General features: G+C 41.0%; 4 protein-coding genes across 7 annotated transcripts in view; 2 read left to right on the top strand and 2 right to left on the bottom strand.

The window, feature by feature from the left end:
* Positions 1–19022, top strand: part of LOC141435781 (protein mini spindles-like) — a 164313-nt gene that overhangs the window by 95847 nt on the left and 49444 nt on the right. The gene's annotated exons all lie outside the window — the stretch shown is intronic.
* Positions 1–19022, bottom strand: part of LOC141435763 (paired box protein Pax-6-like) — a 200550-nt gene that overhangs the window by 34289 nt on the left and 147239 nt on the right. The window lies entirely within an intron of this gene.
* LOC141435834 (uncharacterized) lies at positions 190–14894 on the bottom strand. The gene is made up of 4 exons (XM_074098663.1): positions 14789–14894; positions 13507–13584; positions 11503–11598; positions 190–1136 (listed from the first exon to the last, which is right to left on the bottom strand). Exons 1-4 carry the CDS (start codon positions 14892–14894, stop codon positions 934–936), a joined length of 483 nt encoding a protein of 160 aa, XP_073954764.1. The 3' UTR covers positions 190–933.
* The window catches only part of LOC141435835 (protein mini spindles-like), a 4085-nt gene continuing 1417 nt past the window's right edge, over positions 16355–19022 (top strand). The window contains exon 1 of the mRNA XM_074098664.1: positions 16355–16369. Coding sequence (XP_073954765.1) covers positions 16355–16369 — 15 coding nt within the window. The remainder of the gene's footprint in view (positions 16370–19022) is intronic.

The following is a 19022-nucleotide window of genomic DNA, read 5'->3' on the forward strand; positions in this document are numbered from 1 at the left end:
AAACTATAACGGTTAAGTTTGCTTGAAAATTATTAGTAGTTTAAAAGTAAATAGCAGCCTAAGGTATAAAATTTACCTAAACTTGGAAGATTGCGTATAAAATACGAAAGCCTTCGAAAAATATTACTTAATTTTTTCGTAATGGCTACGGAATCCTATTTACGGCGTGTCCGACACGCTCTTGGCCGGTTTCTTTTTTTTTTCGGATTATTCCATAGAAATTGAATGAAAAATTAAAATGTGGACCGTAAGAATTGTTCTTAGTATATAAGTAAATGTGTCTAATGCAAATAATTAATCATGATATCGTAATAATAAAGTAAAAAAATGCGACGTTGCCAGCTCATCATCATCACCCCAGCCTTTATACGTCCCACTGCTGGGCACAGGCCTCCTCTCAGAACAAGAGGGCTACATCCTTGTTCCTCATAACCCTTGCGTATATTTTTATGTACTTTCAGTAGATCAAATAATTTTAAAAATATTTGTAGATAACATATTTTTGAGTTTCCAGTTGTGTAGATATTACTGAAAGGCTTGCTCATGTGTACATATGTTTGATTGATGAATCTGCTCAGATATAAAAGTACCCTTCCATGTACATTTATATTTGAAGCCTTGGTTATGCTCATATATTTGAACTCGACTGTACAAGCTTTGCTTAGTTTGGTACTTGGTCAATTGGTGTCAAGTGTCCCACGATATTTTTTTTATGCTAATATTTTTATACTGTCGGTTTTATCAATACAATTTGATTTCCCTGCCAAAATTTGGTTTACCTCTTTGCTCCAATTACTTATGCAAACTATATAGTTCGCCAGTTTTTCTGTATCACATGTCAAGAAATTGTAATCCAGGTGTAACGTTATAGCTTGCGGCGGTGTAGCTTATTATAATCCGAGATATTACTTATTAGACAACAGTTTAAAAATTTCATATACAATATTTTCTATCTGTGCAATCTGTATGGTTGAGCATTTCAAAAATTGCAGTTTTTCGTATTTGTGATGCTAGTGCCAATCTGCATTTGAACGAGTTTTCGACTCTTAAAACTTTATTTAATTTCGCTTGCAATTTTGTCAGCTGTTTCTTCGTGGACTCTGCTTCAGAATTCCATTTTTTGTTCTTACGAATTCCTGAAAATTAATAAAATGAATTATTGATTGGAAATGTAAGAAACTGAACTAATTATAATGCATTATATATAATGCTGTATTGGATTAACACTAAGATAAGATCGCATAGCTGATCAACTAGTCAAGTTGGACCTTGCGGAAGGTCCGTCGAGATCGCAACACCATTTTACTCTCTATTCTTATCGCTGATCAGCAAGACACAGCTAGAGGCACAACCAGAGGCATTTCCATCTCAGACTTCTAGGCTGGCAACGTATTAGTATTTTTTTAGCTTTGCTAGTGTACCTATCAGGTGTTACATTTGCAAGTTTTCTTTCAATTGAAATATGACTTAAATCAATTATTATAGTAATAAGATTTTGAGCACAAGTAATACAATACCATACAACTATTTTTATTGAACACCACAAATCAACACAATGTACAAGAAAATCGCTCGCCGCGCATTCGGTAGCGCGTAGTCACGGCCGGGCCGTTACGCCAGCTAGGCCTTAAGCCATAATAATTACAAGAGATGGTGCCACACACCTCTTAGCTGTATGCCAGTAATCAAGTTTTTCGGACGATTAAGTAGGAAATGCTATGGTGTAGGTTGCGGTAACACATGACCCGACAAGTCACTAAATGCAGGTAAACTCTCACTTTTAAAAAGTAATTTTAAACTTGCACTTTGTGAAAAACCTAATCTAATTTGGCGTCATGGGGCATCATCAGAGGAAGCCTTAAGTTTACCTTTTGTATTATTTTTGTGAAAGTATAAATAAAGCTGTCGTCGACACGACAGCCTTGGGATCAATCGGGTAGAAGAAAAAACTCGCAGTTCGGGTAGTGGACTGTATTTCTTCGGGTAATTCGTATCGCGAATCGAAAAATCCGGTATCGATAGCCAAGGTCGTCGGGTGAGCAAGTATAGAGTTCAGTTGGAAAGCCAAGTCGCAGGTTCGAGAGATGGTTCGGGTCCGGGGTCGTCGCAGATATCGTAAGGCTCGCTGGGATATCTTGTTCTAGTCACTCGGATGGCTCGCTGAAGTCGACTAGACTCGCTAGGGGGGAGACCGTCGTATTTATACCCGAGCGGCGGGAAGATGGCCTCCACTCAATTGGCGGTAATTCAGGCGGTCTGGTGCGCCCAGCGAGGGTTTCAGAAACCGCATTGAATTATCGCCATTTTCGCTATCGATGTCGGGTTTTATTGATCGCTACTTATAAACTACTGAACTTACTATTTACAAATGAACCTAATTTACTCGGAATCGTGGTGCCCTAGAATTCGGTATGGGCTAGGGTCGCAAAAATCAAATTCAAAAATCTTTATTTCGGGAAACTTAACCTAAAATAAATCAATGAACTAAAACAATTACTTTGCTCACCCGCGACCTGGTATTATCTACTGATATCTACGCTTATGCAACATGTTCGTGTTCATGCGGTTCCTCCACCTCTTCACTGTGGGAGCGCGCATGGGTCACGGCAACCCACACTGCACTGACGCGTTTCGAACTCAACCAGAGCTCAAATTCAGAGCTCCGAACCTAAGACAACAGACTCGCAATGATGCCTTGCCACCTGTTCTTTTTAGTTTTATTTATTTATCATTTTATTTCATGCGCATTTTCTTTTCTGTTCTTAAAATGCAGCCTTATTTACCCGGCTCTAGAGTAAACTTGTTACGCTGTGGGACGGGCGCAGGCTGAAAATCAGCGCTGCAAGTTTCCTTTGCTCGCAGCTTATGCTGAGCCTAGCCCATTACCACCTGCTTATATTTTTGTCTTATTTTCTGTGGCAATAAATGATTATTATTATTATTATTATTAATTAAAACTAACTTACAGTACTAATTTACAATAATCTTAAAGCCTAATTAGAATCTATATAATACAAGCTTAAATGTGGCATTATCTGGGAAAAGGTACCTTGTTGTCGGTTCTAGTTTCCGAGATAATCGCGTTCAAAGTAAAATGTCGAAAAAAATATTTTTTTTCTTTTTTTACTCTTTATTAATAAGCAGGGTCTAAATTTTAATTTCACAGAGACACAAGTTTAAATCGATTTTTAGGGTTCCGGAGCCAAAATGGTTAGCAAAACGGAACCCTTATAGTTTCGCCATGTCTGTCTGTCTGTCCATCCGCGGCTTTGCTCAGGGACCATAAATGCTAGAAAGCTGTAATTTTGCACGGATATATAGGTAAACTGCCGACAAAATAGTACAATAAAAAATTAAAAAAAATGTTTATAGGGTACCTCCCATAGACGTAAAGTTTGGGGTGATTTATTATTCTCATCCAACCCTATAGTGTGGGGTACCGTTAGATAGGTCTTTTAAAACATCAGGGGTGTGCTAAGACGATTTTTCGATTCAGTGGTTTGTTTGCGAAATATTCAACTTTAAAGTGCAAATTTTCATTAAAATCGACCGTCCCCCCCCCCTCTAAAATCTAAACCGGTGGAAAAATTTGAAAAAAATCAGAATGGTAGTAAGTATGTCAAACTTTAAAGGAAAACTATAACGGCTAAGTTTGCTTTAGAATTATTAGTAGTTTGAGTAAATAGTAGCCTAAGGTATAAAATATACCTAAATTTGGAAGATTCCGTACAAAATATAAAATCCTTAGAAAAATATTACTTATTTTTTCGTAAGGCTACGGAACCCTATTTTGGGCGTGTGCCGCTCTTGAATGCTTTCTGTGCGCTCGCTATCGGTTTAGAAGACGTTTCGGACGTCGGTACTTTGTCGGCGCGTCATCATCATCATCATCCCAGCCTATACGTCCCACTGCTGGGCACAGGCCTCCTCTCAGAATGAGAGAGCTTGGGCAGTAGTTCCCACGCGGGCCCAGTGCGGTGCTTGTCGGCGCGTAAAAAACGTTAATCAGAATCATCATAAAATGCGTTTAATTAAAGTAGGTAGCCAGTTAGGGCCTTATCACACTAACGATTTGCGGGCGAGTTAAAAGCGATGCGAGCGCGCAACGATGTCGCTGCGAGTTCGCTGCGACGAAGACGCCCTTTTATTATTATACGAAAGTCTACAATATGGCGTTTTTGGCACTAAAGCAGCGAACTCGCTACGCGCTCGCAGCAGCGACATCGTGGCGCGCTCGCGGCGATGTCGTTGCTTGCTTGCGGCGAAATCGTTATACGCTCGCAGCGAATTCACTGCACGTTTGCCTCGCTTTCAACTCTTCCGCAAATCGCTAGTGTGACGCTTTACGCCAATTTGTCATTTTTTTTCTATTCGACTGGATGGCAAAGGAGCAAGTGGGTCTCACCTGATGGTAAGAGATTACCACCGCCCATAGACACCTGCAACACCAGGGGCATTGCAGATGCGTTGCCAACCTAGAGGCCTAAGATGGGATACCTCAAGTGCCAGTAATTTCATCGGCTGTCTTACTCTCCACGCCGAAACACAACAATGCAAGCAAATAGCAGTTTTCACGGCAGGATTTGCGAGCAAGATAGTGGTAGCAATCCGGGCGGACCTTACACAAGGTCCTACCACCTGCTGGTCTTTAGAGGTTGATTTATAATAATAATAATAACGATTAATAGTTACAACTACAAATCAAAAGCATTTTTTTAGATCTTATTTTTAACTATGTCACTAAACATTTTACGTCCGACAATAAGGTACATTTTCAAATACGTTAATCATTTAGTGTTTGTTGAGACAAAATTATAGGTTTTTGGTAAGAGTTTTAAAAGTGTTCTTAAATTAAGACTATTAAAATGAATCGTAAGTTATTAGTCTTTTTTAAATGATATCACTTCATATCACTAAATATTTTACCACCGCTGCACCGACGATAAGGTACCTTTTCAAAAATATTATAGTGATTGTACCAACTTTTTACTAAACTTCACCTTGAATTCTGAGACTGAAAAAACTAGTTTTTTAAGATTTGTTGAGTTGATTTGGTCTCATTTGGCTATGTTTTGACGTACTAAATATAAGCGTTTGTTGATTTTGACTGTTTAATTACATTTGTAAACCACAAAGTTATTTTTGTTAAAGTATTTTTTTATACATTAAACAACGTTAATTCAAAACGGAGTAGTTCTTATTTAGTGTCCAATTACGCATAATATTTTTTCCTTCGATAAAATCCAATGGAAATCCATACTAATATTATAAATGCGAAAGTAACTCTGTCTGTCTGTCTGTCTGTCTGTCTGTCTGTTACGCTTTCACGCAAAAACCGCTGAACCGATTTGGATGAAATTTGGTACAGAGATAGAATAGACAATAGGAAAGAACATAGGCTATCTTTTATCGCGAAAAAAAGGCTTTAAGGGGTTGAAATAGGGGGTTAAAGTTTATATGGTGGAAGTTCGTCGCTGTTGGAAATAAAACATGAAACTTGGCATTTAGGCACTTAATAAGAAATAAGTCGGTATGTGTTTTAGCTTTTTTGAAAATTCGACCTGTGAGGGGATGAAATAGGGGATGAAAGCTCATATGGAAGGTCGTCATTATCGAAGATAAATCCATGTTTCTTTATGAAACTTGTATTTGGGCACGTGATAAGAGATAAATAATTGTTCGAGCGTTTTTTTTAATTCTTCTTCTTCTTAAAACCGGTTAAAATCGACTCGAACTCGCGCGTCAAGGGTTCCGTGCATAGATATTTATGAATATCAAGTGTTAGCAGAGCCAAGCTCATAAGCAAAATGTACGCAATGTGGGTCATTTTACATGGCTTATTAACATAGACAGTCAGACATGAAAATTATGATTTTCAGATTTTTCTTACTTATTTTGCTATAAAGGGAATAAAATTTGCTATAAGAGCTTCCTTTATACAAAATTTCAAGTTTCTAGGAGCCAAAAGTACCCTATAACTTTTTTGAGTTTTGGGTTTTAATTTCAACTCGATAAATACTCCGCACGTTTACGGGATAAAGGGTCTTGACAGACAGACGGACGGACGGACAGCAAAGTCATCCTATAAGAGTTCCATTTTTTTCCTTTTGAGGTACGGAACCCTAAAAAACATTTGTTCCGGCTCTTTCAAATTTCGTCATTTTTCATACCTACTTGAAAATATGGGGATGAAAGTTCGTAAGGAATTCCAAACAAATTTACTATAAGTATAGAAATATGTGTAGCAATGCTTAGTAAGAATGCCGTCTATTATAATCCTACCCTCCTAACTTACAATACAGGACGTAAGATGTCAAGAGCTCACTATAAAGAATTAGTCCTTCTGTGTGGCAGGGTAGAATACTTATGTTTTACCAAAGAATGGAAGAACAAAAAAAACAGTTTAGATATAAGCAATGTATTAAAATAGGTTATTTTCAGTAAACCGTAGAAGTTTCTATGTGCTATTATTGGCAGAATAGGTACCCTAAATAAATTAAATACTTTCCAAAGTTACTATTCCACGCGACGAAGTCGCGGGCAAAGCTAGTATACTATAAATAGAAAATTAAGTAAAAAATCCATCAACCTTTTTTTTACTTTATGCACTTTAGCCAGGTAAACTATAGGAAAACAGTTGTCCAATTACAAAATTGTTCTTGAAACCTGAAAGCCCGTACAATCTACTCCTCAAATAGCATGTTATCTATGTAACTTCCAACAACATACTTTTATGGGGTGTATAAGTTTGAATTAAATTTTCTCATAATCACCTTTTCTGGCTTTTGAGTTTCAACAATTTTTTTAAAAATATCTATTAAACCTACATGCATGTTTCTTACATGGTTCGATAGCTAAATGTATGTAGATTATGGGGATATCAATAACTCAATACCGACAACTAGGTACCTTTTCCCAGATAACGCCACAAATCTAATTAGAAACTACTTAAAACTACAGCGTCGTGTGGCCGTCCGCAACAATTCCCCCGCCGCATCCGCAGCGGAGGCTTCTTCTTCAGTCGGGAGAACAGCCAGCCGCGTCGTTGGCCGCCGGAACACGCCGCCCGTCGTGCGCACGTCCGCGCTCCGGACGCCACCATCCGGTCCGGGGAAGACAGCTTCTATGACCCCGCGCGACCGCACGTTCCGGGGCAGGTTGGCGTCTGATCCGATGGCGCAGCGCATAGTCGCGCAGCGCTGGCAGCCACTCGGTGTAGGCGGCGCGCAGCTCGGTGTCGGCCTCGCGGAAACATGCAGCGTTATCGCTGTACATGAGCCGGGGCCACCCGCGACGAGCCGCCAAGCGCCGCAGCCAGCGCCATGATGGCGGAGTCGGTGGAGAGGTTGACCACCGTCTCGAGATGGACGGCGCGCGTCGTAAGGCACGTGAACAGCGCCACCCATCTCTTCTCGTGCCGCCGTCCGATGGTGAGGGGCCGAAATAATCGACCCCGCAGTTGGTGAAGGGCCGGCAGTGCGGCTCGATCCGAGCCCGCGGCAGGTCGCTCATCGCTGGAGGTCGGGCTGTCGCGCGTCGCAAGGCGCACGTGCGGCAGACGCGCGCCACTTCTTAACGGTGGAGCGCAGATGGAGCACCCACAGCCGGTGCCGCAGGTCATTGACCACCCGCTCGTTGGATGAGTGGGCGGCGTCGCGGTGCGCCCTCTCGATCAGAAGGCGTGTCGCCCATCAAGAATGCCGGGCCTCTTCTCTAGGCCCGGCACCGGCGCGGCGTTGATTCGCCCGCGCATCCGCAGCAGGCCGTCCTCCAGGACGGGGTCGAGCGCGTAAGGGCGGCTCCTCTTCGGTAGCCTCTCCCCGCTTTGGAGGAGGCGAAGTCGTTCGTCTGGCACCTCCGTTGGTAGAGGTGCTCCTCTCGTCGCACTAAGTCGATAGTTCGCTTTTTACAGCGCGGTTCGGTGGCTCGAATGAGTTTTTCGAAACTCGAAAATCGCAAAATCTCTGGTAGCTGTCCACTCGCGGTGACTTGCCACTCGCACTGTTATCGCTTGCACTCACCAATAAGCTGGCTTCTCGCATTGTCGGAGGTTCCTGCGGCCACTGGTTCTCTGGCAGGCGCAGAAAATCGTGCCTGGTGAACTACCGGTCGGTGGCGGCGATCTCGGGAGTACTGTCCGCTCGCGTAGCGTCGTCAGCCGGGATCGCTTGGGTCGGTACCCAGCGCCACTGCTCGGGCTGGGTCAGTTCGGCTATCTCGCTGAGCAAATGGCGTGTAGCGTTTGGCGTCGTCCCGTATCCACGACAACACCGTTCGTGAATCGCTCCACCGGACGACGCGCTCCAACTGAAGTCGCTGTTTAGCGACGATCGTAGCCGCCAGGCGGGCCCCGATGAGGGCCGCCTGCAGCTCCATCCGCGGGATGCTGTTGCCGCAGGGGGGCGACCTTGGCTCTTCCAGCCACCAAAGTCGTCGTAACCGCCCATGCGGCGTCGGTCGTTTGCAGGTAGTTCGCTACGGCGTAGGCGCTCTCGCTCGCGTCTACGAACGCGTGGAGCTCGTAGTGGCCGAGCGCGTAGCTCCGGTTCAGGCGTAGCGCTGCTATGGCCGGCAAGCCGCGCGCCCACCGGATGAACGCGCCGCCGTCCTCGGCGTCCAGACGAAACAGACGAAAAGATTTTCGATATTGAAGAGAAGTACAATAAACAGAATGATAGAGTGTACGCTAGGAGTTCTGAAGAGTATTCTCTGATCTTATTACGGACCAACTGAGGTTCATTTTTGCGAAAAAGGGGTCAAAATCAGTGCGAAAGTGTACCAAGAGACGGTTTTGGATAAGCATGTCAAAGATCTGCCCAACACGCTATTTTCAGGACATAATTTTGTGTTCCAGCCGGATTCTGCGCCAGCACACAAAGCCAAGACCACTCAAGCCTGGTTTGACCGTCAAAAAATCGACTTTATAAAACACGAAGATTGGCCTTCCTCCAGTCCGGACCTTAATCCTCTGGACTTTAAAATTTGGCAGGTCTTAGAGGGGAAGGTCTGTGCTAAACCCCATAAAAATTTGGAGAGCCTGAAGTAATATTTAAGAAAAGCAGTCGCTGAAATAGACATGAAAATGGTGCGTGCTGCGATAGACGACTGGCTGCGCCGATTAAGGGCCTGTATTAAAAACAAAGGAAGTCATTTTGAATAATTTTAAATAATTTTAATTTTTTATTAAATGTACTTTAAAATGGTATATAATTTATTCAAAACTGATTGGTACTTTTGTTTTGATCCTTATTTTCATTTGTGACAGAACTTTGGGACTGACTACGTAGTTATTTGGGCAAATAAGATTTAGGAGAAATATCTACTGGTGAAATACCGATACGTAGATTAGCCGAATAATTAAGGCTGGGAATATACGTCAGATTTTTCGATAAGTACGTCTTTGATTGCAGTAGGTGGGGCCCTCCAGCAGGAAGTCACTGAGACAGCGGCCCTGGCTTCGGCTCCGCCGCGTCAAACACCAGGCGCAGCTTGCCGGGCTTATTGACGTTCCTCACCGCGAAGTGCGGCAGGACCCAGGCGCGTGGGTCGAATACCTCTTCGCCGCTCGCGGGCTCGGCGTAGTTCTTCGCGAACAGATTCAGAACGGCTCACTCGCCCACGGCACATTTTTAGAAGCACTTTGGACCCGTCGTTGTCCTCGCGCACTGTTGCCACAGATTGTTCGTCCGCGGTCGGCGCCTGCCCACCCGGAGGCGGCGCCGATTTCGATGTTGATGGCCGTTCCGGGGGCGGCACGCGGTCGCGATCGTCGACGGTTTGGAGTTGCAGCAGCGGATGGCGCACGTGGCGGCACCAGTCGACGCGGCAGGTGACGCGGCGGTGCTGCCGGTCGAGGCACCGGAAGCAGACCCGGTTGTCGCGTGCCCACCGCCAGCGCTCGTTCACCGCCATCTGCGCGACCCATTTGCAGCGCGGAGTTGGATGGCCGCCTCCGCAGGCGAGGCAATTGCGCGCGTCCTGCGCCTCAGTGGTTTAGATCGGTCGCTGGATCGGCTTCGCTGGTTTGGCAGGCGTCGGTCGGGCCACCTCTCGTCGGGACGGCTGCGGCGGCGGCGGACTTCGTACCCCCTGAAGTGTAAGCGTATCGGAGGGCACGGTCCACCTCGCGCATGAGAAAGCGCGAAAGTACCATGATCTGCGGCTCCATCGTGGTTATCTGCTCGGCCGCGTAGTCGCCGAAGCGTGCCCGGAGATGCTGGCTCAGCTTCTCCATGACATTCCGCGCGAGCAGGGGGCTGGCGAGGTAGCCCTGCTGCTCAATGGACCCCAGCACTGTCACTATGGTCTGCAACTTCACCGCGAATGTGTTGATCTCGGTGGTGGTCGATCCCAAGCGCGGCAGCTTCTTTAAGTCGTCCAAGGCTTTTGATGCCAGGACCTCTGGACGTCCGTAACACTGCCGCTGGGTCTGCATCACCGCCTCGGGGTTGGCGGCAGTGTGCAGCAGCGACTCCACTACTTCGCGTGCGGGGCCGCGCAAACATGAGCGCAGCCGCGCCATGTTATCGTTTGGCGTGAAGCTGTACGCCTTCGACGATTCGTTGTAAGCCGCCTGGAACGGCAGCCACTCCCTCGCCGCATCGGAGAAGGAAGGCAGCTCGTACACTTGGCGCGGTGGTGGACGCACCCGCGCCATCTTTTCCAGTGCCTCGGCGAGCTTCTCGATGCCTCGCTGGTGGCGAACGGCGCCGCTTGTGTTCGGGTGGTGGCGGAGATAGGCACCGCTTCGGCTCCGGTTTAGGCGCCTGTTGAGGCGTCGGTTGCTACGCCATGCTGCGCCGGAACCAATCAGCCCGCCGAGGTGCGCATCAACGGAGAAGTAGCCCATTCATATCGCAGTCGTCGCATTTATTATTCGGTATGGGCTAGTGTCGCAAAAATCAACTTCAAAAATCATTATTTCGGGAAACTTAACCTAATTAAAGCTAAATTACAGTACTAATATACAATAATCTTAAAATCTAATTAGAATCTATATAATTGAAGCTTAAGGGGCTGTTTCACCATCCATTGATTAGCGTTAACCGACGGTTAAATGTGATGCCGTCTCCGTTTATTCTAACACAACAAATAGAGACATCACATCTAACCGTCAGTTAACACTAATCAACGGGTGGTGAAACAGCCTCTAAATCTAATTAGAAACTAATTAAAACTACAGCGTCGCGTGGTTGTCCGCAACAAAAGCAGAGGGTCGTGGGTTCCAGCCCAGCTCCGAGTTCTTCGGAATTTATATGCGGAATTACATTTGTAATTTACCATGAGCTCTTTGGTGAAGGCAAACATCGTGAGGAACACTGCACACTCCTGCGAAGAAATTCAATGGCGTGTGTGAAGTTCTCAATCCGCACTAGGCCTGCGTGAGAACTATAGCCCAAGCTCACTCATTGTGAGAGGAGGCCTGTGCCCAGCAGTACGGCGTAAATAGGCTGATGATAACGATAAATAAATAAATAAATATGTGGGTGACCAGTTGCTTACCTGAAGTTCTAGGCTTTGGAATATCAATGGTGATACCAGCTGTCTTGTTCAAGGAAGCAATTCCAGCAGCTATTTCTCCAGTTGGAACCTGTACACCTGCAATCCCCAAATATATAATTATAATATTATATGAAAACAGCTATTTGTATAGAATGCTATAAATTGGGGATCAAGCAGTTGCAAAATTTCGTTTCAAGATCTTATACAATTCTTTACACCTCAATGACTGATTGAGTGAGTAGAAATGTTGGACAACGTAAAGAGAACTTAATTCAAATCTACAATACATACTTTCACTCATATAGTAATGTATGTATGTATGTAAAGCTCTTTATTGTACAGAAAATTTAATTTTAATTCAATTTCATTTTTTTTTATTCAATTCAAACTACACATACAATTTTTTTTTTTCAAAAATGGTGGTACTTTACAATAAATTACACTGACTCCTACACTAGCCAAGGCCTGTTCTGTAGGTAACCAATTTGTATGTTGGTTAACAAAACTGAGGCGGAAAGTTAATACATTTTACCATATTAATTGTTAAACCATCTAGACTATTATTATTATAAAATTATATTAGTGAACAAAGGTATTCAAAAATTAAATTTAGCACTAGTTGTAAATGAGGTACTTTCTAAAATTTAATCGAAATTATGGTGATGTGTGTGTGTGTGTGTGTGTGTGTGTGTGTGTGTGTGTGTGTGTGTGTGTGTGTGTGTGTGCGTGCGTGCGTGCGTGCGTGCGTGCGTGCGTGCGTGCGTGCGTGCGTGCGTGCGTGCGTGTGTGTGTGTGTGTGTGTGTGGCAAAATCATCCCTAACAGGGATCTCTTCCAGTTGACATTGAGTTTCAGTTAAATTCTTGTGTTTAGATGACCAGATGGACTAGTGGTTAGAGAACCTGACTACGAAGCTTGAGGTCCCGGGTTCGATTCCCGTGTCGGGGCAGATATTTGTATGAAAAATACGAATGTTTGTTCTCGGGTCTTGGGTGTTTAATATGTATTTAAGTATGTATCTATATCTACATAATTATATTTATCCGTTGCTTAGTTACCCATACCACAAGCTTTGCTAAGCTTACTTTGGGACTAGGTCAATTGGTGTGAATTGTCCCGTGATATTTATTATTATTATTATTATTGTGTATCAATTTTTTTGTTTATCTTATGCTGGTTTCCGAATAAACACTATAGTTGGCAAAAGAGCTTTTACTAAAAATTGCATTTTTACAAGCTTTTATTTAGTTTCACCTACTCCCGTTGTCTGTCTCTGTCTGTAGTCAAATCTTGCAAGTATAATTTGACCAACTTCCAGTAGTCAGATTGACTTGAAATTTGGAATACTTATATAAATCGCGTGACAACACAATAATCTGGTAGTAACATCCTAGTAGTCCAGCCAGGATTGTCTCTGCAGGGCGGAACTCTTCAACGGTTAATAGCATCGACTTGAAATTTGGTATACAAATGTAATTTGGGTGACAATGCAAGTACAGTCAACAAAAAGAACAGTCAGCGTAAAAAGCTTGTATTCAAAATGAAATTTTTATGGTTAGGTTATTAATAGAAAACTTATTTGTTTTCGAGGTATGGTACATACCCTAAAAAGTAATATACATATATTTTTTTTAATATAGTAGTTAAATATAAATGTATTGTGTCCTGTATTGGCTGTCACATATCTTGCTTGTCACAAACATAAACCTAATTATTTATACTAATTACTTATTTAGATTAATTGGAAAAAAATTAGTTTGCCAAAACTAGTCAGTCTCCCATGTTGTCATGAGGCAATTAAAATTTTACTAACAGAAGTGAAAATGGTAAATTATGCAAATCCGTGTAATTCAAATACAGGCACCCAACAGAATGCACACATTTTCATCAATAATAGTGTATTCCAAAATTGATTTGCTTGGTTCGCATACACATAACTGTATCTACTTACATCACCCACTTCAATATAAGTCTGTTTAAATAAACAACAGTCGCATGAAATTACCTGCAGTGCTTGTTGTAGGCAAATCTGTATTAAAGGTGTCTATTGTCCTTGCAGCAGATACTTCAATTTGAGTTGAACCTGTAATTACAAACAATAAAGTTGTTAGAATCTGGCCAGCAAAAGCTGTCCACGCATTTTTTACCAAACTTTAATCTGGTGTCATTTTAGAAGACTGTCAAAATTGACATATTGACATTCCACATCAAATTTGTTAAATAATAAATAAATAAATTCTAACCCGGCTTAGATAGTTTCGATATTTCTGCTCTAAGAAATAAATAAATTATTTTTTGTTCAATTCAACCTACCATTCTCAAAATGCAAAATTTTATAAGATTATATTATAATTAAAATGTTAGAAGACTATATTCAATGCCAATCTGGTCAAAATGGTCCAAAATTGATGCGTCTGGACTGTACATAAATGGACACTGACAAAAGTCATAAAATTGACCAAGGGACTCCTAAAGTACATCATCAACTTTCACACATTACTATAATTAATGTTGGTGTAGCTTGAAGTCTCGAAGTATAATTTAAGATCTGGAAAATTTTAATAATATCTAAGTATCAACATTGTTTAAACAGTGTACAGCAAGAGTTGTCAGCCACATTTCTTTTTAATTTGCCGCAGTTTGTCTGGTACAGCTTTCGTTGGCCAATATAAGTCCATCATCATCGTCAGCTCCAGCATATATACAATATGTATATCACACCACTGGCCACAGGCTTCCTCACTGATAGAGGGAGGGCCCAGTGCCCAGTGCAAGTTGGGAACTTCACACATACCACTGATCACAAGTGCGTGCAGGTTTCCTCACCATGTATTCTTTCACCAAAAAGCTTATGGTTAATGTTATTTCACACATAAATCCGAAAAACTAAGAGGTTTGAATCAACAACAGGTGGTAGGACCTTGTGCAAGGTCCACCCAGAGTTCTATACCACCTTCTTGCTCGCTAATCCTGCCATGAAGCAGCAGTGCTTGCACTGTTGTGTTTCGGCGTGGAGAGTAAAACAGCCGGTGAAATAACTGGCACTTGAGGTATCCCATCTTAGGCCTCTCGGTTGGCAACGCATCTGCAATACCCCTGGCGTTGCAGATGTTTATGGGCGGTGGTGATCTCTTACCATCAGGAGACCCACTTGCTTGTTTGCTATCCAGTCAAAAAAAAAAACAACAACAACATTCTGCTTGTGAGGTCATAGGTCAACTACCAGACTACCCACCTACCACCTGCGTATCATTATAAATGCAAAGTATTTCTTTATATATACATACCTGGTAAGTTAAGCACGGGTATTGCAGCTTTGCTCAATCTCTGTTTATCATAACAATATTTTTTTTGTTGTTGACTCACTGTCCTATTCTTGAAAATGTATGTCATCGAACATTCTGACCCCACATTCGAAATCTGTCTATTTCCTTGGCTGGATCCGGAAACACATGAAAACTTACACCTATAAATAAAAATAAATATGTTACTCTTTTTTCAGATTCGTGTAAAGCACAATTGCGCACTTGTTCTTATATGTGCACTTGTGTTTTATCCTCATGAAACAAATTTGCACTTGTGCTTCAAAAGGGATAAAACCGGCCAAGAGCGTGTCGGACACGCCCAAAATAGGGTTCCGTAGCCATTACGAAAATATTTAGTAATATTTTTCTAAGGATTTCGTATTTTATACGGAATCTTCCAAGTTTAGGTATATTTTATACCTTAGGCTGCTATTTACTCTTAAACTACTAATAATTCTCAAGCAAACTTGCCGTTATAGTTTTCCTTTTAAGTTTGATATACTTACTACGGTTGTGAATTTTAATGAAAACGCCCTATTTTAATGACAATTTGCACTTTAAAGTTGAATATTTCGCAAACAAATCACTGAATTGAAAAATTGTCTTAGCAAACCAGTAGGGTTTTAAAAGACCTATCCAACGATACCCCCACACTAAAGGGTTAGGATGAGAAAAAAAATCACCCCCACTTTACGTCTATGGGAGGTACCCTAAAAAAACGGACGGACGGACGGACGGACGGACGGACGGACGGACGGACGGACGGACGGACGGACGGACGGACGACAGACAGACAGACAGAGACAGACAGAGACAGACAGACAGAGACAGACAGACAGAGACAGACAGACAGACAGACAGACAGACAGACAGACAGACAGACAGACAGACAGACAGACAGACAGACAGACAGACAGACAGACAGACAGACAGACAGACAGACAGACAGACAGACAGACAGACAGACAGACAGACAGACAGACAGACAAAGACAGAGACATGGCGAAACTATAAGGGTTCCTCCAGCCATGAACTCTAAAAACCGAACCCTTAAATGATCGCTATACAATGATCTGTCTGTCTTTTAAGATCCTTTTTCATCAGGGACATAGGGCTCTAAGCATAATTTTCCACACGGGACAATCTTCAATGTGGAGGTAGCATGCCGAAATTAATATCAATACTCAAACCTGGTGTGCAGTACCTTGAAGCTCTGTAAAAAATTAACCTTCGAAATCAACCCATGTTACATCTTAATTTTTACACTTAGAATTTTTTACCAAAATTAAGGCATGATGGCACATATTTTAAATGATGTTATCAAATAGAGTAAGTTAAAAGAAGCGTATTTTACTTGAAGAACTTTTCTCTGTAATCAAAAATGGCCGAAATAAAGGTACCCAGTGTTAAATTTTTTGCAAGGAGCCGGGACTTGGAAATTTTTTGGCAAAAAGAAGTCATGATGACACATATTTTCAATGATGTTATCAAATAGAGTACGTTAAAATAAGCGCATTTTACTTGAACAACTTTTCTCTGTAATCAAAAATGGCTGAGATAAAGGTACCCAAAGTTTTAAATTTTTTGCAAGGAGCCGGGGACTTGGAATTTTTTTGGCAAAAAGAAGTCATGATGACATATATTTTAAATGATGTTTCTGTATAGAATACGTTAAAATAAGTGTATTTTGTTAGACAAATTTTTCTCTGTAATTAAAAATAGCCAAGATATAGGGACCCAAAGTTTGAAATTTAGGTACAAGCAAAGCGAGCAGTGGTTAGTATGAATTGAGTCCACAACGCACGAGCCGAGCCGAGCGAGCGAAGCAAGCGTACCGCGGCAGCGGCCGGCGAATTGCCAGAACTGAATTAAGCCGTTAATCTTAGCTATTGTTGAAATGAAATGAAATAATTTATTTTGCTTTAGACAAGGTAATAAATGGTTTTATAAAAATGTGTTAAGGTGCAGTGACACATGTAACCAAAAACACTGGCATGAAAACATTAACTTATTAAATAAGTTCACTAAAAAGACAATTAATTTTGTAATATAAATAAATAATCTAAATTGAATAATAGTTATTAATTTATAGATCAATGTAACCCTGTGATAATGTCAATTATTATTTTAAATATTCTTTAATTAAATAAAATGCTTTGTCTTTAAGCCACTGATATAATTTAAATCTGAATTTACTCCTGGGCAACTCAGCTATGCTCTTAGGCAACTTATTAAATATTCGTATTGCCATTGGAAAACAGTTTCTGCAATACAAGTGTGTGTTAGTTTTAGGATAAATTAGTTTATTTGGGTATCTGGTATTAAAAAGGCACACTTGCTGTTTTGTTTTAGTGCTTTCGATGTAATTTGACAGTTACATATTTCAAAAATATATAAACAAGGGACTATCAGTAAATTCAACCGTTCAAACAGCGGTTTACAAGTAGTTAGAGGGGGGACATTACATATGCTACTTATACATTATTTTGGACCAATAAATACCCTATTAATGTCTACTGAATTTCCCCACAATAGTATACATATGTTAATATTGATCCAACGTAGCCATGGTATGCATTTAGTGCTGTTTGTTCATTTGCAATTTTTGTAAGCCGCCAGTGTATAAGCAAAACAATTTATTTTATTTACTATACTCTGAACATGCGGTTTCCATGAACACTTATTATCTATATTAAATTATACCTAGAAATCGTGCTTCGTTTGATTCTCTCATTATTTGATTATCATAATGATACAGTGATATTTTCAAAATAAGCCTTTCCATTTCGAAATTGTACATATGTAGTTTTATTTAAATTAACATTCAAATTGCTGTCCTTTTACCAGTTTATTATGATATAAACAGTTTTTATTTATTTCAGTATTGTAAGTTTATTTATTTTTACCTGTTATGATGATTGAAATGTCATCAGCAATGTTTGATTAAAATATAAGTTGAATGCTAATTTTCTTTCTTCTACTTCTATCTCATCTGTAGTTGGTCACAGTGAAAAGTACCCCTTTTAAAAGATGCTCATTTTAACATACTCTAATTATAACAATTATTTAAAATAGGGTTTATACTCACATAGAAAATAACATTGTTTTGAATTTTAAGTCCTGGCTCCATAGTAATTTTACTTGAAAATTTTCTGTCCAAAATATGGCTATGTCTTTTTTGATTCCTGTTTTTACGCGTTTCAAGCAATAAAAAAAAATGTGTGGTTCCCCGCTTTGGTATAGTCTGACCAACTTTTCGTACATAATCTTCGGTGCGCGAGTCCGACTCGCACTCGGGTTAGTTTTTTTATATTTTATTGAGGCTTTGGTACACATGATCAGCCTTATTGGGAGAGAGACTCCAGGCCAAAGAGTATTGTAATGTATAGGAATCTCCAGGCATAATAATGATGTGATACGATGGCTGTGACGCCAAAAACATTGATCAAAATAAAAAATCCTCTCAACAACGGTTAATGATTAATTATTAACCTTTTAAATACACTTAGAATGTATAACTAGCGATATAATTCGCCTTTGCCAAGCTTATAGTTCAATATTTCACGAGACTGAAAACTCAATCTTACAATTGGAAAACTATTTATTAGAATGGTTTATTTACCTTTTCCACTTCTTGTCATGCATCCCGGCACGCAGCAAACGAGAATACATATTTTAACAAATACGTTAGTAGTGAAATAATTAAATCAAATTCTATCTCGTCTCGACAAAAAATCGAAGGAGCCGAAGGCTCAAGTCGGCTCACCTCAACGAATTAATGGAGGAAGCACTAAACACTTTAATTAATTAACAATTCACTCAAATAAAGGCAACGAAAGGTTGGAAAAACTGTAACAACAAGTTTTCTTTAAAACTGCCGACCGACATTTTGTATTTTTTACCGAAGGGAAAAGCAATGGCGGAATCGACAGATACGGTAAAGTAGGTACGATTAGGTAAGCAATGTTACTAGTAAAATGTTCTCTGTTCTTTACAAATTGCTTGAGAAAGTTTAATGAATCTTTGAATAAAATGTTTAATTATTAAGAATGAATGTTTAATATGATATAAAAACATATTGATGTACTTTCACTTATATTTTGGTTATGGCAAGAAAGCAGAATTTATAGGTAAGTTATTTTAACAAGGAGCGCTAGATTTCGCTAGCTTCTATGCAAATTGAGGAACCTGCATACTATTGAGAAGAGACCATAGC

The sequence above is a fragment of the Choristoneura fumiferana genome, chromosome 15 (genome assembly GCF_025370935.1).
Source record: "Choristoneura fumiferana chromosome 15, NRCan_CFum_1, whole genome shotgun sequence".
Taxonomy (NCBI): domain Eukaryota; kingdom Metazoa; phylum Arthropoda; class Insecta; order Lepidoptera; family Tortricidae; genus Choristoneura; species Choristoneura fumiferana.